The following is a 26,976-nucleotide window of genomic DNA, read 5'->3' as shown; positions in this document are numbered from 1 at the left end:
ATCAGTACACATCATTTCACCCAGTGATGGCAAAAGCATATAGAGAATAATGACTATTGAAAAATAACAATGCTCATGAAACATGGAGGATTAATCCACATAAATGCTATGATTGAATAAATTATATTTTCTGATAAAGTAGGAGGTATTACTTTTGTATTGCTTTGTAATTACTTGCTCGTTGTTTTCTCCACTTGCTGCTTTTGTTTTATTTAACAACTCCATAGCGTTATAAATATTTATTGAAAGGAAACTAACACGAGAAGTATTTTGCAAGTATAGCTTGTAAATCATTCCTTCAACTAATATAGCCAAGAACATTCCTAAATTTGGCATACATTTAACATTTATAAGGGCTTTTGCAACTCATGTCTTTATACATGTTATTTGTTGGCTAATTTCATATGGATATGACAGTATTGAACACTTTTTTTTGTAGGAAATATTAGAGCTGCCAAAAAAAGGTCTTACAAGAGGTCTTCATTTGATAAAGTTGATCAAGAGATGCTATATTCTTGTCATTATTTTCAAATCGAATTTCTGTTTCAGTATGGCTATAATTCTTTTCCGTTACTTTCCATATGCTCACACACCTGAGGAAGGAATATAACCAGATGGCCAGTCAGAAATTTGTATTGGTTACATGATCATAATTTCATTATTGATCATTTAACCAATTAACCATGTAAATTAATTGGAGGGTGATGAAGTAAAAACCAATGTAACCATGTAAATTATGATCATGTCAAGGGGCAGCATCCAAACAAAGCATACCAGTATATTATGTGCATCAGTATCTTTATGAGAGGTAAATCGGAATGGTATTTAATATACAGATATTTTTTGTGTGGTAGGGAGGGGGGAGAGAGAGAGAGAGGGGGGGTTATCAAGGGTGCAGTGACTTTATTCTTTTTTGTGGACGAGTGTAATTTAGGAAATATATTAATGTATTTGAATCTCCTACGATGAGGAAGTTCAAATATTTTACTTCAAAAATAGCATACAGTTTTGTTTAGTGTGAGTCACATCTTGCTTATTAGAGGCGACTTTGCCATTTAAGCTACTTGGCAAAGTAGCTTAGCAATGGCAAAAGTGTATAGAGAATGAAAAATTGCATTTTTGGTGTCTCTAGAGCATATTTCTGGATTATATAATTCTTAATCCACCTGTAATGCTAATTTTCATGGGTGAGATTCACATAAAATAAAGTTAATGCTAATTTCTAAATTTTATCTTATGAGTAGTTTATTATATTATTTTGCATTTCAAATTTTTTATCACTCATATAATCACAGTATTCCTTATGGCAAATTTCTGTTCAAAACCTCATTAAAATATAACTGTATTTATTGCTTTTAACAAAGATTAATACCCTATACTGAAAAAAGCCTATGGAAGTTAATCAATTTGTATAGTTTTTTTTTTTTTTTCCCTCAAACTGATACTAATGATTACCCACCATACTGGCCTTGCTATATATATATATATATATATATACACATCCATAATTACATGGATGCGAAGTGTCCATTGAAGTCAATATAACCTTTGGATATTATAGAAATAATATGGATACAAAGTGTATATTTTTTATATATTTTATCCATGTGTCTGGTTAGGTGGTTAATATCATTAGTACCAGAAGTCAGCATTTACTTCATTCTGGGTCATATCGTATTCTTTTTTTTTGACAGCTATTCATCGCTTAGATCGCCTAACATCAGGTTTATTATTGTTTGGAAGAGATAAAAAGCTAGCCCAAGAGATGGATAGGCAAATAAGGGAAAGACAGGTAGAGAAGGAATATTTGTGTCGAGTGGAAGGTAATTTTCCTGAGTAAGTAGAGCTTTTTTTATGCATACAATGTGATACAGAGTAAAAAATCAGTGGCATTTCTTTTAATAATAATATCCAGCAAATGAGTTTCCTCTGACATATAAGGAAGGAATTATAGAAATGAATGACTTCCTTACCTTTTATGTCAGTTGAATTTTTGTAAGAAAATCATGTACATCAGCATATACTCTGAACAATATCTTGAAAATTTGAGCAGATGTTTGCTATAGTGAAAATATCCTTATGGTTTCAAAGTTATTAAATCATTAGTAACTTTGCTTATCAACAGCTATTTTGCAGAGTAGTAGTATGCTGTAAAATATCCTGTTAAGATTTTCAGTAGAATACTGTGTGTAATTACCTAATGTTTCTCATCTTTAAGTTCAGATATTTTGGTTCCACAAGGTGCATGATCAGCTAAATTTGGTTCGAGATCTATATGCTAACTTTTGTTTTACCAGATTCACAACTTCCCAGGCTATAGATAATTATATTGTGAAGATCAGGGGCTCAGGGGCTCAGGAAAAGAAAGTATCTGACACACAAATTAGAAATTCTTTCTAAACAGAAACAAAGATTTAACATATTGAGATTCCATTGAGGAGCACAAAATGGAGTAGTAGGGATTGATGACCAGAACAGTTAAACACTTCTCCCTCCCAAAAGCTAGTTTGTTGAAGCTATAACATCTTATTTAAAAGAATAGTGAAAAACTAATAAAGATTTTAATATAACACCATGAGAAGTATCCATGAACCTTGGGAAAAGATTTCGAAACGTTTGAGGAAAATAAAAGACAGGCTCACTTGTCTTTCTATATAGTTTATAGATTGCAGTGCATATTATGTGATATTTCTACATTTTAAAACTAGAGAAGAGCCTTTTTTGCATTTGAAAGAATAAAAGTTCATAGAAAATCATCATCATCCTTCATTGGCAGACCTTTTGTTATTACTTGCAGTAACAGAGGTCAGCTTTGCACTAAACTACTGATTAAGTCAAAATTTTAAGAGCATTTTTTTTTGTAACCACATCAAAAGATTTTGTGAAATGACTAATCATTAAAAAAATAGAGATAAGGAATTGCACACATATATATTTGAAATTTAATAATACTTTTTTATATTGTTTTTCTATGATTTCTTTCTCAAATTTTGTGAGGATTTTAGTATAGTATATTGGAATGGTACTGTCAAGAAAACCTAAATTGTACATACTCAAATATATATTGGTTCTCTTTTCTTAACACTTCATTCCTAATAGGTATACTCTCTGCCAGTTTGTAATAATCTAGTGTAATGGCTTAAATAAGTATTTTAGGCTATTTTGCTTTCGGTGTGACTACCATTCCATGTACCATTATTGAATATACCAGAATGGCTCGCATCAGACATTCCAGTTTATCCCAAAAGTGTTCCATTGGATTGAGATTTGGACACTCTTTATGCCACTCAAGTTCTTCCACATAAATTTCCCTAAACCATGAGTCAGTAGTACCTTCAGTATAACCTGGTCCTTTTTATGTTAAAAGTGACTTTCATGACTCCTATGTGATTTTATGATTACCTACTAATAATCTGAACCCTTTGATTGTTACAATATTGAACTGCAAAAATTTCTGTTCCACGCCTCTGAGCTCCTTGGTTTTTTCAATGTCGGCTTTAGTCTTGCTGTGCATTTCTTGGGCTCAATCTTGATATTTTTATTGGTTTATTTCAGGTGATGGTCTTTTACCACTGTCACAAAGAGATAAGCACTGATATAGAATCCTATGATACACCACTTTCAATGTCCGTCAGTTCTTTTTAGTGTGCTACTGACTGTATTATTATTATTATTTATATGGGCACTCCATGGAATCAAAAGACTCATTGCCAGAGACCCACTCTATCCATTAACACAATACCTATCATATATCTCCTTAAACCTATTCACTATTGGGGCACTCACAACTGCCTCTGGCAATCCATTCCACTCATTCATCACCCTCCAAGAAAATAACTGAATCTGCACACCCTTAGACAGCTTCCAGGTATGATCCCTTTGTTTCCCCTATACTCCTAGGTATTGAAAAATTTCTTCTGTGTCAATCATATAGTGTCCCGTTAGTAACTTATAAGTTTCTATCATATCCCCTCTCCTCTGCTTGACAGCTAAACTCCGCAACCTACATGCCCTCAGTCTGTCCTCATAGAGAACATTCCACAGATCTGTCACCAGCTTCGTCACTTGTCTCTGAATCTTCTCCACCATCTCCCAATCCCCCAAGAAACACAGGTGACCAAATCTGTGCACAATAGTCATGTGGCCGAATCATAGCCTTATAAAGAGGGATAATAACCTTCTTATTTGTCAATGTGTTCTTCAGCATTTAAGTAATCCTCTGAGCTATTTGGAAAAATAGCCCAGAAGATTACTGATCTATCCAAATTACTGAGCTATTCAGATCTGTATTCACCATCACTCCCAGATCCCTAGGGATGTGAAGAGTGAAATCTTTTCATCCCAAAATGCATTACCTTACATTTTATAACATTGAATTGACAATTATTGTCCTTTGCCCACACTGCCAATTTATTTAAATCATCTTGTAAGATATCTATATCACCTTTATCAACTATTGCCCTCCCTAGTTTTGCATCATTAGTAAACAACTGAATTCCCCCCCCCCCCCTTCAAATCTTCTGCTATATCATTAATATACAAATTAAAGAGTAGTGGTCCTAGTACAGAGGCCTGGGGCACTCCACTGGTCATCCTCATTTGCCTTGATTCCACTCCACCATATGCCACCCTCTCCAATGTGTGTCTATTAACCATCCCCTTTTCCATGCTACCAGCCTCATATCCATTCCTATTTACTCCAACTTATGTAATAGTTTTCCATGTGTTATTCTGTCAAATGCCATTGTAAAGTCCAGTAGTATCATGGTGTAGCCATTTCCCTTATCCAGTTCTGCTGTCACCTTATTATAAAATGTGAATATTAAATACTGAAACAGGACCTACCTTTTATAAAGCCATGCTGTGCACATGGCAAAATGGTAGGTCCATTTTGCCATGTGCCTTTTCTTCCTTCCAATCTATATTACAATAATTGAAGTCTCCCAATGATAATTGCTTAGCCTGCACTCATTGTGCTAATCCATGTTGTTCACATTTTCTTTTGAATCCTGATGTCTATAGCAGCAACCATCAATGTATTTTGTCCTATTGTTCTCTATCTCATACCAGACAGCATCAAATGAGCCATTTCCATCAGATCTACAATCTTTCTTAACTTCTATTTTTGTTTGTTTGTTTGTTGAAGTTCTTCAGCTATCATTAATAATACCCCTCCTCCTGCTCTATTTCTTCTATCTTCTCTGAAAATACAATGTAAATTGCATTTTATCCCTGTAACTACATCATTCTCTGACAACCAGGTCTTGCAATAATTTTTGGCCAAGTTGAACTGACCAATGCTAAAAATTCCTCTCCTTTATTTCTGATACTTTGGGCATTCGTGTACGTACATTTCAATGTCCCTTTGGGCCCACAGTTACCCCTTACATAATGTCATTATCTGTCCATTCAGATTTGAAACCTGGGAAACTGCACACAGTTCTTCGTAATCATTCCTTCACTCATAGTTATCTATCCCAGGGTTGGCTAGACACATGCTTGATTGCACTTCCCCCCAGTATCTCTAGTTTCCCTGGTTTTGCACTTCCAAACTCTCACTGAACAACACTTTCTCCAACCACCTAACTCTAAAACCATTTAAGTCTAGTTCATCAAATTATTCACTCCATGCATCTGTAAACTGAACACCATTCTGCTTCTAGTTTGATATATGGTTGAAATGTGGTATGGAGTTCATATTTATTAAGCACTCTGGATATGTTTTCAGATGTGCCCTGAATATATAAGTTTTGTTGTGGTCTTATGCATTAGGAAAGGGAGATTTGAGGGATATATTTTATTTTATTTTTAATTTAATTAATTGTTTTTTTTTTTGGAGATTAGCCATTTGGCTAAAAACATGTGGCACAGGTAAACAAGTTCAGTGGTAAGAGACGTATCATTGGAATAGATAGCGTGGCTCTGTGTGGGTTAGTGTTTTTAGGATACCTTACTGTTTGGGCAGGATGATAGTGGGATTATTTGTGCAGATATTTTCCAGTATGTGTAGGCATTCTTTAAATAGAAAAAGACAGTGAATTAGTTTGAAAGTATGCAACTTGTGTATCTGGGAAGGGCAACCGAGTAAAATATGAGTAAAAGTGAAATTGAAGAAAAGTTGGAAATTGGATAAGTTGAACTAAAACTGAGTCTGTAGACTGTGGTGCAGATTGAGAAAATTAAATAGTCAGTGTTTGTGTTTGAGAAGCAATAAGGAGTATCTCTCATCTTCCTTTTACCCTCTTTTACCTTGCGGTGTCGAGGGTTTATTAATCATCGGACCTCAAACCGTTCACAGGATAAGCTGGTCAGCCCTACGCTCTGGTGTATCCTATGTCCTGTAGTGTTGAGTTCTCAAGGCCGGTTTGCCTGCTTTTGCAGGATGAAAAACCCCCAGGATAAACTGGGGGAAAAACCCTACTGTCCACGCCCAAGACCTTCTAACTTGGCTGTGGCTTGAGGAAGATCCTTCAGTTTCTCACGTCACTGACAGGAATTGAACCTAGAACATTCCTTCCCCAGGCATATGGTTGCAAAGCGCACAGCCACTAGGCTAACCGTGCGGACTATAAGGAGTAAGAAGAGTTAAATGCTTGGGATTGATTAGGGTTGGAAAAAGATGGAGGTATGAAAAGGGAAGCTAGTGGCAAGTGGTACCTGTCATAAAAGATAACAAGGGAGCTGAAAACTAAAGTTTTAAAGAAGTAAAATCTGTAATACTGTGTAGTGCTGAAATTTGACTTGACAATATATGAAGAATAAGTTATGAGTATATGTTGCAGAAATGAATATAAGATGTAGTTAAGAATGACAAGTAATGAGAAGATAAGAGAAGCAGTCAAAGTGATGATGATTCAGAACAGTCCAGGAAATAGGATTACATTGGTATGGAGATATATTAAGAAAAGATGAAGAGTATGTGGGTTGTAGAAGGAAAATCATGGAATCCTTTCCTTCACAGTTACACGGTGATCAGCATTCATTATTAAAAATTATGGAAACAACTATCGTGTCACAGTAAAACTGCAGTTTAATATAAACCAAAATAATCACTTGATGTTTCGACCTTGACATTAAGGTCATCATCTGGAGTATACACATATATACAAAGAAACAAGCTACATTACAATCTACATGATATGCTAAAGTTACATTTTCAAGAATTACAAATTATTAGCAATACATTTATAATAATGGCTACAGTAAAAATACAATCAAAGTTCTTCATAAAACTTCATCAAAAAAGCATATAACATGCACAATAAACTGTTTTTTAGAGAAACTTGTGACATGAAATTAAGAATTATCAACACGTTTGCACAAGAAGATTATTTAATATATTGCAGATATTTCAGTTTGAAAATAACAAACTATAATTTAAATCATTTAAATGATCAATTGTTTTCTACCTTGTAAAAGACTGTTTCCTGTCAAGCCACCTGATGGTGGTCTGTTATTTTCAAACTGAAATATCTGGCAATATATTAAATAATCTTCTTGTGCAAAAATGTTGATAATTCTTAATAGATTACAGTAAAGCCATAGCTATATTAAAGGGTTATCAGATAAAATTAATAGAATTCTACACCATTATAATTTTAATGGTACTTTTAAATCACTTATAAAATTAAAAAAGCATATTCAATTCCTCTAAGGATCCTCTCTCCCCACTGGCCCACCCTGGAGTATACCATATCCATTGTACCTGTAACTTACCTTATATTATATTACCTTATGACATATTTGTATAATTGTTTTGCAACATTATGTGGATGTGTGTGCATGTGCACATACATAGACTGGCAGATTTTCTCTCTGGTAAATTGATAAACATCTAATATGAGTTCTCATTTTATATCTTTCTTATTTGAATTAATTATTCATTTAGTCATGAAAGTATTTCTTTTTCTCATTTGTGGTTAGCTTTGGCAATTATGTCAAACACATTCCTATGTGTACAACAGTTCATTCTGAAGACACTAGTAGTGAAAGTTCAGTGATCATAATTATTTAATTTTTGTTGATTTAAATTAAAATAATTGCATCTTTCAATTCACCACTAGGTTGACGAGTTGTACCAAAGGCTATCAACTCTGGCTGTAAATATTAAGGAAATTGATTATTTACATTTTCGAGAATAAAAACAAACTATATGGGAGTTTCATTTAAGACTGCTGTGTAATTACAAGTTTTGTGTATTTTGAAAATTAACATTTTCACAATCAAAAATTAAGTATTATTCTCATATTTAATGATTATTTATATATTTTTCCTACTTTTAGTGAACCTGTCATATGTAACAATTGTATTGAAGTGCTCTCACACAAGATTGGAGTCTGCATTGTTAGTGCTAATGGAAAAGAATGCACCACCAAATTCACAAAGATAAGCTATAATGGAAAATCAAGTTTGCTTCGCTGTATGTGATCTTAATATAAGTAATACAGTTAAATTGGTTACGAAATGTATCATTATACTTATGATATTAGTTGTAGATTTTTTTAAATTTATACAATGAAATTGTATAAAATTAAAATTAACTTTAAGTATTAATTAAATACTTAACTTTAGTCATGAACAAATAGTTAAATTTAATTCTTGTGAACATTTATATTCAAAATAAGACTTTGAAAATGAACTCTCCAAAAAAATATTCTGATTGTTTCTACTTCCATGCCATCAGATGGGCATTTCAAAATTTGTAATAAAAAAAAATAGCTTCCATAGTGCAATTGGAAGAACAGTGGAACATTGCACTTTTTGATTGGAAAAGACCTGCATTAAATTCTCATCATCATGAGAGGAATATTTGTATGGGTTTTTTCAATTAAAGGTGAGATAGTCTATCTCATATGGAGGGAGCAGAGTTTATTCTAGCAGAAACTCAGGTTTTTCATCCCACATTCAGGAAATTGCCATTAGAACACACAATTTAGAGACAGAAAGTACTGTTGGTGGTGGTGGGCAATACAGGATGATCACAATTAAAGTATCCCTGTTTAAGGCCTTGTGGAGCACCATCCAGTGATTCAAATGCTGTGAAACTTCGCAGTTATTCATTGTGCATCATGTGGAAGCAATATCTGAGGGAAAAAAGTAGTTCCAATATTCACCACCAGAGGCTTTGTAAACACCGAATGCATAGAATTTGCATATCACGCAACTCAGCAGGTGCCAGGAGGATTTAAAAAGATTGATGTGGGATATTCCTCTTCATTCTGATTGTTAATACTGTCCACAGTGATGGCACTAACCTTGCTCCAATGTGCTTTGTTCATGAATCTGTACCACCTAAGCAATTGCAATGCAGTTGCTGCAGTGCAATTGTTTAGGTAGTACTCTGTGAATTTTGTCACCTGAACAAATGTCAACAAGGCCCACTATCTTCATCTGTGTGCGACAAATTATTAGTTGTTTTGAAGAAATGGAGTTAGACTTGGCAGAGGTCTCAAACCAATCATTTCACAACAAGTGAATGAAGTTGCTACTGCCATTGTGGAGCAGGCCATGAATAACAGTGATGGTTCCTGCATTGTACGTACTGTAGCAAGACACATGGACGTGTCTTACACAACTTTATGGAAAATTCTGTAGAAGATTCTGCATTTTTACTCATTCAAGATAACCCTGACACAGGAGTTGCACTGACAGGACTTTGAAAGTCGACTGACATTCACTTTAACTTTCCTTGCGTGAGTTTAGTTGGATGCTGTGGATGATTTTTATGGAGGAGATGAGGCTCACTTTCAAGTGAAAGTGAGCCTCATGAATACCGAATACCCACAATTGTGGGTAGGAGCTATGCAAAACCCCACATGCAATTCAACAAATTTCTTTGCATTCACCCAAAGTTACTGTCTGGTGCCAATTTACAGCTTTGTGTATCATTGAACCATTGTTATTTGAGGACATTCACCAGGTGGGTCCTGTAACCTGTTCAGTTACTGCTGAGAGGTATCGCGATATGATAAACATTTTGTTGTGCTACAGTAGCAGCTGTGCATGGAGTCAGTCATTTTCATGCAGGATGAGGGGGGGGGGACTTTCCACACATCGGTTGATATCATCCTAATCACTTGCCAGTGCTGAAAGACTGCATAATGCAGCATGTGCACAACATGTCTTGAGCAGCTGTATTTTGCAGTGAACGCATTATGTAAAGGATGCAGTTTCTGGCATACTGGGAAGGGCAGCACATTGAACAGTATAGCCAGCCTGTGATTGCATGATGGAAGTGAATAAAAATGTGTTATTTATGTTTGTGTCACTTTTCTCCTTCTTACATACACAGAAAAATTCCTATATCTGCATTCAGAACATCACACAGCACCCCTAGCAGTGAATTTTGAACTACTTTTTGTTGTCAGATATCACTTCTGCATAAGACACAATGTATTCACCCAGTGATTCAAATGCTGCAAAGTTTTGCAGCATTTGAATCACTGGGTGAATCAGAGTAGAGTAGAGTGCTCTCCTGTGTTGAGTCCTTAGATTTCTTGGAGGTGTCATGTAATAATAATAAAAAATTACTATGGCTGACAAATACACCTCTATGCATGTGAATGCATATATGCAAAAAAAAAAAAACAGTAACTTATTTCATTCAAGGTACTGGCATGTCTATTACATTCTTTTTCTTAGAAAAAGAAGCTCTGATAGTTTCTAATTATAGGTAACTGATAAATTGCTCTCTGTGTAGATACTTGTATCTACCTACGTACATGCATGTGTGTGCGTGCGTACGGGTGCGCGCACACACAAATAAAAAACAAACAAAAAAAAAAATAGCACCAATACGTAATCCTTTTCACTGCAGGCAGTATGCATTTCTGATTGAATGAATTAATTTCATTCCAGAAGTCAAAACATATCATGCTAAATTTATTGCAATTTAAATTAAGGAAATTACACAGCCTGAGTTTTGTTTATTATTCCTGATCTTTACATGCTGTTGCACTTGCTGTTGAATATGTCGCAACATAACGGGTTAAAAAAAAAAAAGCAAGTACCGTACGTGTCGGCGTATAAGACGACTCTCAAATACTATAGAAAACCCCTCAAAATCATGGGCAAGTATAAAAAGGGAAGCTTAATTTTTTGGATGAACATTTAGGTAGTTACATCATTATACAAGAAAATAGGCAGTGTTTATAAACACTGTTTTATTGCTTATCATATCAAAGCTCATAGGAGTTTCATCCATATTTCCAATATTCGACAGTAGAAATTTGTTCTCTTCTCAACCGAATAATAAATTTATGTAAACTGGTAAGTTTGTGGTCAAGATCTGTTGGTAGTTTTTGAGCAATTTTCGTTTTTTGTCGTATTACCATATTTTGTCTGTTCATAAAACAATTATACCATTCTGAAGTAGCTTGAAATTCTATACTTTCATCTGGATTCAATTTTGACCATTTTAGTGCATATGTTCTAATCATATTCTTGTAACAAGATAACCATTCTGCAACGTGATTTTCCAGTTGCAGCCATCGGGTGATTCCCGTTCTCATCACACATTTTTTCTTTGGCAATTTTTTTAAAATATCTTTTTTCTTCCTCCATTCTCTTACCATTTTCTTGGTTATGTCAAACTTTCTGGCAGCAGCACAGTTATTAGTTTGTTTTGCCATTTCAATTACCCTTATTTTAAATTGAGCTTCATACTTTCTTTGTTTCGTTACTGGCTCCATTGTTTTAAGTGATAACACTTTTAATAATCCTAAAATTTAAAAAAATGCAAAATTAATAATTAATTAAAATTGGGCTAATCACTTTTAATTAGGGTAATTCGCTTAAATACTAAATCTATACTATGCAAAAAAAATAACGGATATGCATAGATATAAAAATAATGGATATAATAACAATACCTAATGTTGCATTAATACAAGAAAGAAGAAATTTGGGGGGGGGGTCGTCTTATACAACCGACATAAGCTTAAAACCTAAAAATAGCCTAAAATTTAGGCCTCGTCTTATGTGCCGGTCGTCCTATACACCAGCATATATGGTAAATATTTTAATCTTCATATTTCTTCTGTAGTAATTGATGCATTTTTACAGATAATAACAGTCAAAGCAAAAGTGAATAACAACATGAAATTTCCCTCAAGTATTCAAATGTTTTGATGTTGCCTTTTGTGTGTAATCAATTTTGTTGATTTAAGCAGAGAATGTTAGTTTCCCAGATATTTTGCAATTTTTTTATATCAGAATTGTTCTAATATTTTCATTTATAAAGCAGTCAGTAATGGCTTTTCTCCATCTGACAGCATGAAGGGTATCAAGTGTATGATCTGCTAGTTCACTTTTTCCATACTGATTCATAATTATATAAATTTGGTGTACTTCTCTTTGTTTAGCTACAGATCTACTAGACATAATAAGGGCGTTTACATTGGCAGTATATCCAACTTGGTATTGACAGTTTTAATTTCCTCTTTAGGAGAGTGAATTAGGGAAGTCAATATAAATATTTTTGTAATTGCATTTATTTTTTGGTTCTTTGAGAAATTCTAATGCAAAAAAATTGCTACTCTTTTGTGAGTGATCTAATTGTTGCCTGTTAGGTGAAGAGTTGATCTTTTATTTCAGTAGGATTATATTCATTACTAGTGAAACTATTTGAAATGTATTGTAATCCTTTTTTGAGTATGATGCCAATGGCCCTAGCTCATTGTGTTAGTGTATTTATTGTCATTCAATTAAGTAGGAAGGTGGTGGAAACAGGTGCTTAAGGGTCAAAGCTGTATAACTGAGAGGAGACCTTCACATAGTCTTTAAAGGAATGTGTAGAACTGACCAGGGCTTCTAACCTAATGTCCAAACCTCACCTGCTCATGGTGCACCCTGTTAGGTATCTACTGGATACTGAATGAACGAGGATGGGCTGGCAATTTGGGATATAGCTGACCAAATTGTATTCTTATTGGTTTAAATCACAATATAAAATGATGGTACAAAATTTCATGCCATCTGGGGCATTGGCCAGTTAAACAAGGCCCCTGTTGTTTTCACCAGAGAACCAGGGCAAACAGCGAAAAATCAGCTACTGGAAAAAATCCTGAAACACACCCCAACTCAACATCACCAGAGCTCTAGATCAGTACTATCAACATAAGAAGCCTGAATGGCAAAGAAATGGAGCTGTCTGAGGCATTGGATAAGTACCAGATTGATATAATAGGGATTGATATAATTTTGACCAAAACAAAAAAGACAAAAACTGGTGAGATCTTTTCTGAACAATAAATACAAAATGTTATATTCAAGCAATAACAGTCAGGGAAAAGGAGTAGCTGTAGCATTCAATGCTAAATACGAGGCTAATCTTCTTGAATGGCAGGCAATATCAAGTAAAGTGTTACTAAATCACTTAAGGAATTGACAACGTGTATAAGAATATAAATTAAATTACACTTTAATAAATATTTTCGATATTTCGGAAACGTCACGTTGCCATCTTCAAAAGGAACTTACAAAAAAAGGCACGTGCACGTAGGCACTACAACACAGTAACTGAGAATGAAGTTATGAAGCTATTGTTCTCCTAAAAGTCCTGATGGTTCCCCCCAGCAGGCTAAGTAGGTGTTCTTGGTCGTTGGGCTGTAGGTCTGTTGATGTAAGTCTCCCAAATTTGGGGCAGTCTCATGCAACCAAATTTGTTGAGGTTTGGAGAGTTTCTTAGGACTGATGCTGATTCCATGAATAGTCTTTCGAATTTAAACTTGCTACGGTGTATTATTGTAGCTTTCTTCCACCATATTCTGAGGTGTGTATCCAGAGCATGGTCTGCAAGACCAGAGTGGCTATACTTGTGAAACCTAGAATGTATATCCAAAATCCACTGAGATGCTTTAAATGTCAGAAATATGGACCTTCCCAAAAACTGCCTGTTGTGACTCTGTCACCTGTGTCCGATATGTTATTAAAGAGTATGATAACAAATCTTGCCCTATAAAGAAAGCTAAATGTGTCACCTGTTGGGAGATCACAGTTTATTCTAATGCATGTCAGAAGTGGGAGGATCAAAAAGAAATACAAAAGATTAAAACAAATTATATCATTTCAGGATGCAAAAAAATAAAGTTATCCACCACCACACCTCTCCTGAGATCCTCTTATGCTGAGAAGATGGTAGTTAAGAAAATGTCAACAGCAACTTATGTCTATACCATCCATCATTCCTGAACTATACGATTGTGAGTGCTTCTCTGTTGAGCCCATCAATTACATGATCTATGGTCTCACTCCAGAAAGAACTCCAAAACTGGTTCCATTTGATGAAATCCACTTGTCAAAAAAATAATGGCAAGGAATATCACTTAAAGATAAACCAGCAGACACTCCTCACTGAAAAAAAATAGATACTTTGGTATCCACTGAAAGTAAATTAAACTTACCATCTGATCCTGACACGTCAGATAATGTATTGAATTTTTTTCAAGAGAAACAGGTGGACGCTAGCCATCCATACTTTTCGAAATCCATTGATAGATATAAACCTGATAAAGGCAAGCCCTCAACCTCCCAGAAATTGGACAAGTCTATGAAGCCAAAACTTTTTACATTGGAACTGTCATGGTTTTTAGCAGAATATCAGTATTAAGGTTTTGCTGAAGAAACACAAGCCTTTGTTTCTGTGTGCAAGAAACATATTTAAAATCTAGTAAGGGTTTACTACTACCTTAAGGAATTTTGCTCTGTATGCAAGGCCAAAACTGGAGATAGTCCTGCTCATGGTGGAGTAGCTATCCTGGTGGGCATTCATACCTGTACTTCTTACAGGTGACTTTAATGGGCATAACATTCTTGTTGTGCCAGCAGAAATGTCCAGGTCATATCATAAAATGAGTCCTTTACAATAATGACCTTTCCCCTTTTGAATAATGGACTCAATACCTTCTTCCATATGCCTACCCACTTGTATTTTGCAATAGATCTTAGATTCTCCTCCCATGCCATTTTTCCACTGATAACATACGATGTCAAAGAGAACATATATGGAAACGATAATTTTCCTGTTCTTTGCACCATGTTCTCCTATACAGATTTTTGTTTGGAAACTGAACTAGGCTTACTGGAATGCTTTTTACCAGTTTAATATAAATTTAATGCTGATACAGTCATTCAAGCACCTATCAGTGAAGCATGTAATAACAGATTGTATTGTCCAGGAAGCAACAGTCTTAATTCCAAAAAAACATTATCTCAATTCTCACTCTATCCAGAGCCTTGGTGGAACCCAGAGTACCAGGCAGCCATAAAAAGTCAAGACATAGAACGGGGTATATTTTGTAGATATGCCCACCACATCCAACTTAATAGCTTTTAAACATGCTCTGGCAAAAGCACGTTATGTGAGATGTTAGAATCAAAAACAATCTTGGATCCATTTTACCTCATTGATTACTCAAATAACCAGTGCAGAAATTGCATGAGATAAAATCCAGAAAATGAGAGGTAGATACAAAGCCCACTTTTTCTAATTTAGACTACAATGGATGTATTGTTGCTGATCCCAAAACTATTGCAGACACTTTGAAAGATTTGCCAGAATCTTGGCATCAGTTCATATCCTCATGAGATTTTAATATTGAAAGAGCATTAACAGAAACAGTGGATATACTTTTCTATCAATGGCTTCAGCCATACAATCAGCTATTTGTTATGGAGGGACCAAAAATAGCTTTTTTTTATCTTCCCAAGTGCAGTAGGTCCTGATGGCATCCATTATGAAATGATAAACATCTTCTATAGATCTCCTTCTCTTAATATATAATGAATGCTTACAGAGGAAAATTTTTCATATTCTTGGCATAGGTCAGTTGTCATTGCTATCCCAAAACTAGGAAAGAATCCAACACAATCAAACAGTTATCAACCTATTGCTCCTAGCTGCCTTTGTAAGATATTAGAGAAGATTAATGCTAGACTTATGTGGTATTTAGAAAGCAACAATCTTCTCTCCAATACACAATGTGGCTTTTGTAGACATCATGCAACTTTGGACTATTTAACCCATTTACAAACTTGTATAGGAGACCCATTTCTGAAACAAGAACATCCATCTGGTTTCAGTATTCTTTAATGTGGAAAAAGCTTATGATATAGCTTGGAGATATGGCATATTATAACCTAGGTCTCAGAGGGCACCACCTTCCTGTATTTATTAAAAACTTTCTTTCTAGCTGAGTTTTCTGCATCAGATTGGAAAGTATGTTATTTTGGCCATATCAAAAATAACGTACTTTTTTGAAAAGTACGTTATTTTTGATACGACAAAATTGTTATTCTTTCAAAAATTTGTTATTTTTGAAAGACAATTTCAAGCAAGCAATTAACCATGTCTCTTCATGGGCTCTTAGTAATGGTTTCAGGTTTTCAGTAGGGAAAAAACTGTCTGTATACATTTCTGCTGAAAATGCACTCTTCATCCACGTCCTCTGTTAAGAATGGGACAGACTGTTATTCCAGTAGCAACTGAAGCCAAATTCTTGAGACTCATCTTTGACAGAAAACTTACATTCCTTGCACACATTTGTCTAATCAGCTAATGCCTTTTTATTCCCGTATATGGAGTAGGTGAGGCCGTTTAGCCCTATCTAACTTTTGGAGACTGAGTGGGCAGTTCACTCTCCACTGGCAGCCAATCAGAGATAGCTGGCCCAAGGCTATCACTAATTAAGCAGCGTGCAGTGAAGAGAGAGACGGCTCAACAAGTGCTGCCATCTCATGGTCTCTAGCACTATATTTAATGTCTGAAATAATGTGGGTTCTACGGTCGATTTTCTTGAGTTTACGGGACGAAAAACCTGAGTTTCCAGGAGAATTAAAAAAAAAACCTCGCTTGCCCATGCCAGAGATCGACTAACTCGGAAACTGGTCGAAAAAAGGCTTAGAAAAATTTCATCTAGTCGGCGACTAGATTCGAAACAAAGTCTTCCTTTGTGCGGTCAAGCACCATGGTGTGCAAACGCCACATCCACTGAGCTACACAGGCTCTTTCACACATTTGTCAACTAAGGGAAAAGTTCAAGAGAGCATTGAATCTCCTTCGCACCTATCCTCTACTGAATTACTGAATGGCTGTTCTGATTGATCTTCATTACTTAATTCATATCATGCACTTTTACAATTAAAGCTGGATTATGAGTCTGAAGTGCATGGTTTTGCAAGGCAGAGTAATCTGCAATGGTTGAATCCCATCCATCATCAGGGTATACAGATAGCTACTGGCACCATTTGCACATCGACCACTCAAAGCCTTTATGTTGCAGAAATGAACCACCTCTATCACTTAGATGGAAACATTGTCCCTTAACACGTTCATTGCCAACCACGCGATATCGCGCGATGCAAGCTCTCACCAAACGGCCGATCACGCGTTATCGTGTGGACGTCACTAACTAAATAACAAAAATAAAAAAAATTTGGCCACCACACGAAATTCCAATTTTCAGCTTGGCAATGAAAGTGTTAACTGTGCCCTAAAAATAGTCTCTTCCCAAGCATCCTACATGGACTAGTCTCTTTTCTTTAAGTTGGGAGGCTCAATATCACACATGTCAGACTGCCATACATCCTTTTGGTATGCGAGTTAAAGAGATTATGGAAGCTGTTGGCATGAATATTGACCACACCAAACATAACAACATTCCTCATGGTAGGTTTGCACTCCATCCTGCAAGCTCTCATTTTGTCAACTATAAAAGTCTCATACACCATCATATGTCTATCTTCAATTGTTTTAATGCACACAGAGCAGCCCACTCTGATTTCTTGTCCATTTATAGTAATGGTTCAAGATCAGAGCTCTCCGTTGGCTGTGCTGCTGTGTTTCCTGATATTACATTCTCCAATCAGATCTCACTCGATTGCAGTAATTATACTGAAGAGTTGCATGTCATTCAGCTTGCACTGATGTATATAAAAGAAAACTGCTACTAAAAGTATGTAATTTATAAGCCTCTTTGAGTTCTTTACAGGTTATCCCCTCACCTATATATAATCCAAGGACTCTTAATTTTAATGTTTGATTATGCTGGATTCCTAGCCACCTGTTATTAAAAGAAATGAGACTACAGATGCAGCTGCTAGATCAACTCATACTTTTTTCCACATGCTGTTTGATAGTTCCCTATCAAACTACAGACATTTTATAAGATCAAGGCTAATTGCCCAGTTGTAGTCATCATGGCCAGAGGCACCAACATACAAATGGTTAAGCATTGGCAGTTTAGCCAATGCTGAACAGAAGAAAGAAAGTTGTTCTTCCTAGGCTCCACATAGATCACACTCATCTTACTCATACTTATTTAATGAGGACTGATGACCCACCTATGTGTGAAAATGTAACAAGTGATTTATCATTTGTCATATTCTGGTAGAATGTCAGCACTTCACAAGAGAGAGAGGAATAAAAATTTTACTTATCTGGCCGAGCCACATACACTCACAGAGTTATGTTATCAGACATGGAAAAATTGCATGACATTTTTAACTTTTTCCAAAGAATTAACTTATATAAAAACATTTGATTATAAATTCTATTTGTATGTAGATATTGCATTACTTAACTTAATTTTTGTACATACAGGGTGTTCGGGATAAATTTGACATATTTATAATTAATTATATTTTTCCGTAAGTTACATGTATTAACACACACTTCTCTTCATTTAAAAGTTTGGACCCTTCTTCATTCATATACAAGATGTCAGAAAGGATGGATAGCTGGAACCCACCTGAATCATGGAAGAGAATAACTTGTATCATGATGATTCGTGCCCGCCATCAAAATAAGGATATTACGACTGCTGCCCAATGCTCCCTGAATACAGTAAAAACAATCAGGCATGAACTAGAGACTTGCAATGGTGACTACGAGGATGTAGCAAGAAGAAAGATCCCTAGCAGACGATCTGATTGCGTTCGTACAGCAGAATTCCTCGCAAATCTGCAGGAACAGGTGTTGAAGAACCCTGGCATTGGAATTCGGGCTTTGTTCGTGGAGTTGCTAACTGTAGTCAAGCCCTGGATAACAAGGGTAGCCAATGGTAGGCCGTATGTATGGCAGCAGGATTCGGCCCCTTGCCACACCTCTGGGAAAAGTCAAAAATGGTTGTCTGAAAATTTCTACGACTTCACCAGTCCAAATGTTTGGCCTCCAAACTCCCCAGACCTTAACCCCATGGATTATTTTGTATGGGGCGCAGTTGAAAAAGACACCAATCGCACTTCCAGTAATACAAAAGCCCAGTTAATGGATAAAATTAAAACAGTTTTTGCGGCCCTTCCCAGGGAGACTGTAGCATCAGCTTGTTCGAGGTTCCGAAGCAGAATTGAAGCTGTGATCGATGCTAATGGTGGTTATTTTGAGTAAATCTTGTTGATAGTATTGTAATTAACTCTGCCTGTAATGTTTTTTTGTCAATTCATTAAATTTAGTAGATACAAAGAAGATTTTCTTTTTCCTTACGAAACTGTCAAATTTATCCCGAACACCCTGTACATATTTATTAATTTATCTCTTTATGACTATTTATTAATACCTTGTGTGCTGCTGTATCTGTTGCTTATGATGTTGTATGACCTTTGCTGTCCTTGCACCAGTAAACCTCCAACCAACCAAATCTTGAGAATTACAGCATAAGGGCCATGTGACTAATTTTGAGATGAAAAAAAAAAAAAAAACAGAATAAACTTCGTTAGTTCTATGATTTTTGACAAGTTTGCATATTTTTCTGTATTTGCTACATATGTTAAATGACAGGACACATTTATCATATTAAAGCTAATTAGAATGGAGTCAGTGGTTAAAAATAGTTTAAAAATGGATGCATACTTGTATGTGTACTTAGCAGCAAATTTTTGCATTTACAAACTTATGCATCTAAGGTTAGCATGCATGAGATTTTTGATGAGCAGTGATCAGACTTCATGTAGGATAATGCCCTTTTATTGTACTGATTAGGTGTGCATAGATTTTTGAAGCTTCCTTGAATTTTTTTTTTTTTTTGACTAAGCAGTTATGGTCATGTTTTACCATCACTTAATATTTCTGGTTCTTGTCGAAGATCTTAATAGCACAGTAGGAAATGAATGGTATTTCTGCTCAGGATATGGACTAGTCATTCCTAATACCATGTTCCAACATAAAAATGTTCAAGTTCACGTGGAGAGAGAGAAGACACAAGAAACAAAAGTCTTGTTGATGACTTCTGCATTACTTCCACCTTAGTATCACCACCTCTGGGTCTGGCTCTCACTGATGAGACCTCAATAAAGGTTGAAACCAGTCTGGGTAGTGGCCCTTCCCTTAATGCATAGCATCATACATGCCTGCAAGGAGATGTGCTTTGCATTATGGGAGATACTAAGGCAAGTGATCAGAACTTACTCCACCTTTACCACGACTTTCCCCAGTCCTGAAAATACTACAGGCGCAAACTCTGTTTGCTTACACTTGGGTAAAGGATTAAACAAAATATATAATTGGAAACAAAAGTCTCATTGACTATATTATTGTCGATAGTGATATTTTCATGGAGGATTTAAAATTGGAGGCAATCATCACTTAGTTTAAAGTAGAATAAAAAAAAATGAATATCACATTGAAAAGAACGGTATCCAAGAAAGTTTTTAAAAAAAATTAAACTTGGACAGCTTTTATAGTTAAATGTAGACTCAGCTGTACACATTATTCAAGAAAAAATGAAACAACTCAAAAACAAGAACCAAACCTTAGTCTCATTGGCAAACTGAAGAAAACATTGATGATTCATCTAGGGAACCATGTGGTGAAGTTGTCTGCAAGTATAGAAAAATAAGAACACCATGGTGGACACAAAAATTTAAATAAGACAATCCTGGAAAAGAAGAAAGAATAGCAAAAGCTTGTTAATCGCAAATAAGTTAATAGATGCTCTGAAAGAATACAGCGAAAAAATGTAAGAGAACTAAGCCACGTGTAAATTTAGCTTAACAAAAGTCTAGTGAAGATTTCGGCAAGAATATAGAAGATAAATATCAGGAAGGTAGCAAAATGTTCTTGTGACTATTGAAAATACTTAGAAAAATGGAGAAATAATGCTATAAAAGGAATCAGATGATAAAGATAGCACGAAAACTGAAGATAAGGATATTTTAGATGTCTGGAGTATATTACTTTGAAATACTGTTAAATGAATAAGCAGTGATAGAACATTAGTAGATTTTTCTGAAGAGAGACAAACAGGAGCACTTTCATTACTTGAGGTAGGGGGGGGGGGGAAAGTAGAAAGGCAGCTGGTATTCAATCCAAAATGCTCAAATATCATCATCATCATCATCATCAAATTCCTGCCATGTACCCTCAAGGGGTGTACAGGATATGACAGTGCTACATGAAAAAATTACATCATTACTAACTTCCTATCTACAATTTTCCTCCAAATCAGTCTGTTACTTGTCAAGACTCCAACATTATCAGATCTTATATTTCTATTGTCTAAGGCACTTTGAACCGTATCAATCCACCTATATCTTGGTCTTCCTCTGGGTCGTTTTCCTGCCAACCTGGCAGAGAACACTTGTTTTGCTAATCTTTCCTCTCCCATTCTATTTAAGTGACCATACCATCTGAGATTAGCTCTGCTAACGCATTCCTGGATGCTGACAATGTCAAGTTCTTTCCTAATATCCTCATTTTTAATATGATATTGCCATTGATGCCATCTGTTCACCCCTCTAATCTTTCTCAGGACTCTCATATCTGCGGTCTCTAGTCTTTGGTCAAGTGTTTTACCTCTGACCCAGCTCTCAGATCCATAAGTTAAAATTGGTTTGAACACAGTCTTGTATACAGCTAATTTAGTGTTCCGACTAATTTCTTTCTTATTCCATATGAATGTTATACCTCCATATAATTATACCTCCATATGCTCAAATATGGAGGTATAAAATTTTTTTCAGTTGCTACACTTGCATATTTCAGCAGGCTTAGTCAGAAGGTCAGAAATGATGAGAATATAACAAGGATCTATATCTAAGTTTTGCAGAGTGGAAAAAGCATACAACCAGGTGCTCAGAGAAAAGTTCTTCAAAATACAACAATTATATAAAGCATTCCATAACATAGAACATTCCATGCCATAAAAATTAGGTCACAACTCCAACCAATAGGAGACAACACAAGTACACCAAAGACAGAAACACCTAACTGACATGATATAGCATCCACTTCCCCCACGAGTTCCGAAGACGACGGTTGTTGAAGCGGCTCACACCCCGTTACTCCCATCCCTACTTTTTCTCTTAAATCCCTCTTCTTCCCCAAAAAAATAATTTCCATCTTCAGATCCTTCTCTCACCCACCCTTCCCCTCCCAAATGCTCTCTACCAACCTTAATAATAATATTATACATATATAAAAACGGGGTGCTTAAGGGTCAAAGCTGTATAACTGAGAGGAGACCTCCACATAGCCTTTAAAGGAATGCGGAGAACCGACCAGGGCTTCTGACCTAATGTCCAATCCTCACCTTCTCGTGGTGCACCCTGTTGGGTATCTACTTCGATACTGAACGAACGAGGATGGGCTGGCAATTTGGGATTTAGCCGACCAAATTGTATTCTTATTGGTTAAACCAAAATAAAAAATGATGGTACAACATGACAAAATTTCATGCCGGCTGGGGCGTCGCCCGGTTAAACAAGGCCCCTGTTGTTTTCGCCAGGGAACCAGGGCGAACAGCGAAAAGTCAGCTACTGGAACAAATCTGAAAACATACCCCAACTCAACATCACCAGAGTTAAAGATCGGTACTATCAACGTAAGAAGCCTCAATGGCAAAGAAATGGAGCTAGCTGAGGAATTAGATAAGTACCAGATCGACATAATAGGGGTGACTGAAACAAAAAAGACCAAAACTGGTGAGATCTTTCTGAGCAATAAATACAAAATGTTATATTCAGGCAATAACAATCAAGGAAAAGAAGGAGTAGCCATAGTATTCAACACAAAATACGAGGCTAATCTTCTTGAATGGCAGTCAGTCTCAAGTAGAGTAATGTGGGCAAATATGAGAATGGGGAACTGGACAATGAGACTTATTTGTGCCTATGGTCCCACAGAAGGTTCTACTAAGGTAGAAGTGGAGGAATTTTTTGAGGCTTTAGAAAAAGCAACTGACACAATGAAAAAGGAAAAGTTGGTCCTTGTTGGGGATCTAAATAGTAGAGTAGGAAATGATTGTGAGACATACAAAAATATTTTGGGAAAATTTGGAGAAAAGAGCAAAGCTAATAATAATGGCAAATATCTGTTGGATTTCTGCTCAGGACATGGACTGGTTATTACTAACACCATGTTCCAACATAAAAATGTGCACAAATTCACATGGAGAGAAGAGGCTAGGAATAAGAAAAGTCTCATTGACTATGTTATTGTTTATAGTGATGTTTTCTCCCTGGTTCAGGACACCAGAGTGTACAGAGGATTTGAAATTGGAAGTGATCACTATTTAGTCTTGAGCAGGATAAAATTGAATTTCATATTGAAAAGAATAACATGTAAGAAAGTTTTAAAGCGAATAAAATTTGAGCAGCTCTCAGATGTAGACTGTAGACTAAAATACAGAAATATTATTGAAAAGAAAATGAAAGAGTTTGAGAACAGGAATCAAACCTTGGAGATTCAGTGGCAAACTCTGAAGGAAACATTGATTGATTCTGCAAGAGAGGCATGTGGTGAGGTTGTGTGCAAAGATAAAAAAATCAGAACTCCCTGGTGGACACAGGAAGTTAAAGAGGCAGTGAAGGAAAAGAAGAAAGCATATCAAAAGTTCCTGGCAAATAAGTCAGCTTTTACTCTTACAGAATACAGAGACAAATGTAAGAAAGCTAAACAGTGTGTAAAACTAGCTAAACAAAAGTCATGGGAGGACTTTGGCAAGAATATAGAAAATAAATATCAAGAAGGTAGCAAAATATTCTGGAGGTTGTTGAAGAAGCTTAGGAATGGAGGAAAGAGTGCTGTAAAAGGAATTAGAGATGATAAAGGTGAAATGAAAACAGGAGAAAAAGATATCCTTGAAGTATGGAGTAATTACTTTGAAAAACTTCTAAATGAAACAAGCAGTGATGACAGCACAGTGATAAAAAACACTGACCAGGCATGCAGTCAGGAATACATATCCATACTTGAAGTAGAAAAAGCCATCAAAGGCTTGAAATGTGGAAAGGCAGCAGGAGTAGATGATATTCGACCAGAAATGCTGAAGTATGGTGGTATAAGAGTCTTACAGTGGCTGCACTGCATAGTTCAGAAAGCCTGGACAGAGGGACGAATTCCCGATGATTGGAGTAGAGCTCTCATAGTACCCATATATAAAAAGGGAAATAAAACTGAATCTGAGAATTACAGAGGTATTTCCCTACTGAGTGTTCCTGGCAAGATCTATGCAAGTATACTTGAGAAACGGCTGAGAAGAATTGTGGAAGAAAAGCTTGGTGAAGAACAAGCTGGATTCAGGCCAAATAGAGGCTGTCAGGATCAGATCTTCACTTTACGACAAATAGTCGAGAAAGCATGGGAATATAACAAAGATCTGTATTTAAGTTTTGTCAATTTGGAAAAGGCATATGACAAGGTGCCAAGAGAGAAGCTATTCAATACGCTGCAGTTATATGGTGTCAATGGGGCATTATATCAAGCAATACTTAGTCTTTATTTGAGTTGTGAATCAGCAGTTAGAATTGAAGGAAGTACAGGAAGATGGTTTAATGTTAAATCTGGTGTGAGACAAGGATGTACATTATCCCCTCTGTTATTCATTATCTATATGGATCACATTATGAAGGAATGTGGTATTAAACCTGATATCAAAATTGGAGATGTTAATGTCAGCTCTTTGCTTTATGCGGATGATGTTATACTTCTAAATAAATCCGCTACAAGTCTGCAAGATTCTCTGACTAAATTGAATAGCTGTTGTAATAGATATGGTATGAAGGTCAGCAATAAAAAGACAAAGACAATGAAAATAGGCAGAATCATTGAAAATGTCAACTGTGTTGTGAATGGAGAACCTGTGGAACAAGTAAAACATTTCAGCTACTTAGGCACAATTTTTACTGAAGATGGTAAACTAAATATAGAAATAGACAACAGAATCAGCAAAGCTGGTATCGTGGGAAGTCAATTGAATAAATTCATATGGAATAAGAAAGAAATTAGTCGGAACACTAAATTAGCTGTATACAAGACTGTGTTCAAACCAATTTTAACTTATGGATCTGAGAGCTGGGTCAGAAGTAAAACACTTGACCAAAGACTAGAGACCGCAGATATGAGAGTCCTGAGAAAGATTAGAGGCGTGAACAGATGGCATCAATGGCAATATCATATTAAAAATGAGGATATTAGGAAAGAACTTGACATTGTCAGCATCCAGGAATGCGTTAGCAGAGCTAATCTCAGATGGTATGGTCACTTAAATAGAATGGGAGAGGAACGATTAGCAAAACAAGTGTTCTCTGCCAGGTTGGCAGGAAAACGACCCAGAGGAAGACCAAGATATAGGTGGATTGATACAGTACAAAGTGTCTTAGACGATAGATATATAAGATCTGATAATGTTGGAGTCTTGACAAGTAACAGACTGATTTGGAGGAAAATTGTAGATAGGAAGTTAGTAATGATGTAAATTTTCATGTAGTACTGTCATATCCTGTACACCCCTTGAGGGTACATGGCAGGAATTTGATGATGATGATATATAAAAACCCAGGTTTTTCAAATAATTCTCCCACATTACTTTACCCCTCCCCCCTTCCTTTAACAGCATATGAAGGCACATCGCCGGAATAAGGAGACAGAAAACAACATCCATAAAGGTATGTGCAAATTTTCCCCTATTTTTATTCTTCATATATTACCTTTATAACACTTCAGTAATGCCCTAGAATTTGGGTAAAGAGCCAACCAATGACATTGTAAAAAAAAGGGGCACTCCTAAATGAAAGTAGGCTATATTAGCCATTAAAATAATAATTATATAAAGTAATACAGAGTCTGTTTTTAAGCTGTAAGTCAGCAGTGTCAGACACTGTAAGATGGTTTGATGTAAAATCAGGTGTAAGACGAAGGTGATCGGTACTTTCACTCCTATTTCACTCTGTATGGATCACATTATGAAAGTAAGTGATATTAAACCTGATATCAGAATTGAAGATATCAAACTCAACTCTTTGTTTTTATGCAGATAATGTTGTACATTATACTCTTAATACTTATACTCCTAAATAAATTCATTGCAAGTCTCCAGGATTCTCTGACTAAATTGAATAACAGCTGTAGCAAATTTGGCATGAAAATCATCAATAAAAAGACCAAAATTGTGGAAATTATTGGAAACAAAACTTCAGTTGCATTCTCAATAGAGAATGAACAAGTAAAATATTTCATCTACTTGGATACTGTTTTTGGTGAAGATGGCAAATTAAATTTAGAAATAGACAAAAGAATAAGAAAATCCGATATGGTGGGGGAGCCAATTTGAATAAATTTATGTGGAATAAAAGAGAAATTAGCCAATCCATCCAGCTAGCAGTATACAAGACAGTATTCAAGCCAATTTTTATGGATCTGAGAGTTGGATTAGAAATAAAGTACTTAATCAAAGGTTATTAGGTCAAAGATATGAGAGTGCTGAGAAAAATTTGGAGGTATTATCAACAGGAGAATCATATTAAAAATGAAGATATTGGTGAGGAACTTACATTGTTAGCATTCAAAAAGCAGGACTAATATAAGGTCACTTAAACAGAATGGGAAAGGAAAAGTTAGCAAAACAGACATTTGATGCCAAGATTGCAGGAGAAAGAACCAGAGAAAGACCAAGATCTAGGTGGATTGATTCAGTCAGGACTGCCTTAGAAGACCAAAATGTTAGATATAACAATATTGGAATTGTGACCAATAGACTAATTTGG

At 35.7% G+C, this 26,976-nt stretch overlaps 1 protein-coding gene across 1 annotated transcript in view; it reads left to right on the top strand.

Annotated features, from left to right (window-relative positions):
* The window catches only part of LOC150100923 (pseudouridylate synthase RPUSD2-like), a 189,896-nt gene that overhangs the window by 112,326 nt on the left and 50,594 nt on the right, over positions 1-26,976 (top strand). Inside the window, exons 7-8 of the mRNA XM_090401804.1 lie at positions 1,695-1,836; positions 8,283-8,419. Coding sequence (XP_090257930.1) covers positions 1,695-1,836; positions 8,283-8,419 — 279 coding nt within the window. The remainder of the gene's footprint in view (positions 1-1,694; positions 1,837-8,282; positions 8,420-26,976) is intronic.

The sequence above is a fragment of the Typopeltis vanoorti genome, chromosome 12, assembly GCF_054136105.1.
Source record: "Typopeltis vanoorti isolate ZY-2024b chromosome 12, IOZ_Tvanoo_1.0, whole genome shotgun sequence".
Classification (NCBI taxonomy): domain Eukaryota; kingdom Metazoa; phylum Arthropoda; class Arachnida; order Uropygi; family Thelyphonidae; genus Typopeltis; species Typopeltis vanoorti.
Note: the sequence above shows the minus strand (reverse complement) of the source record. Positions and strands in the feature narration are given on the sequence as shown.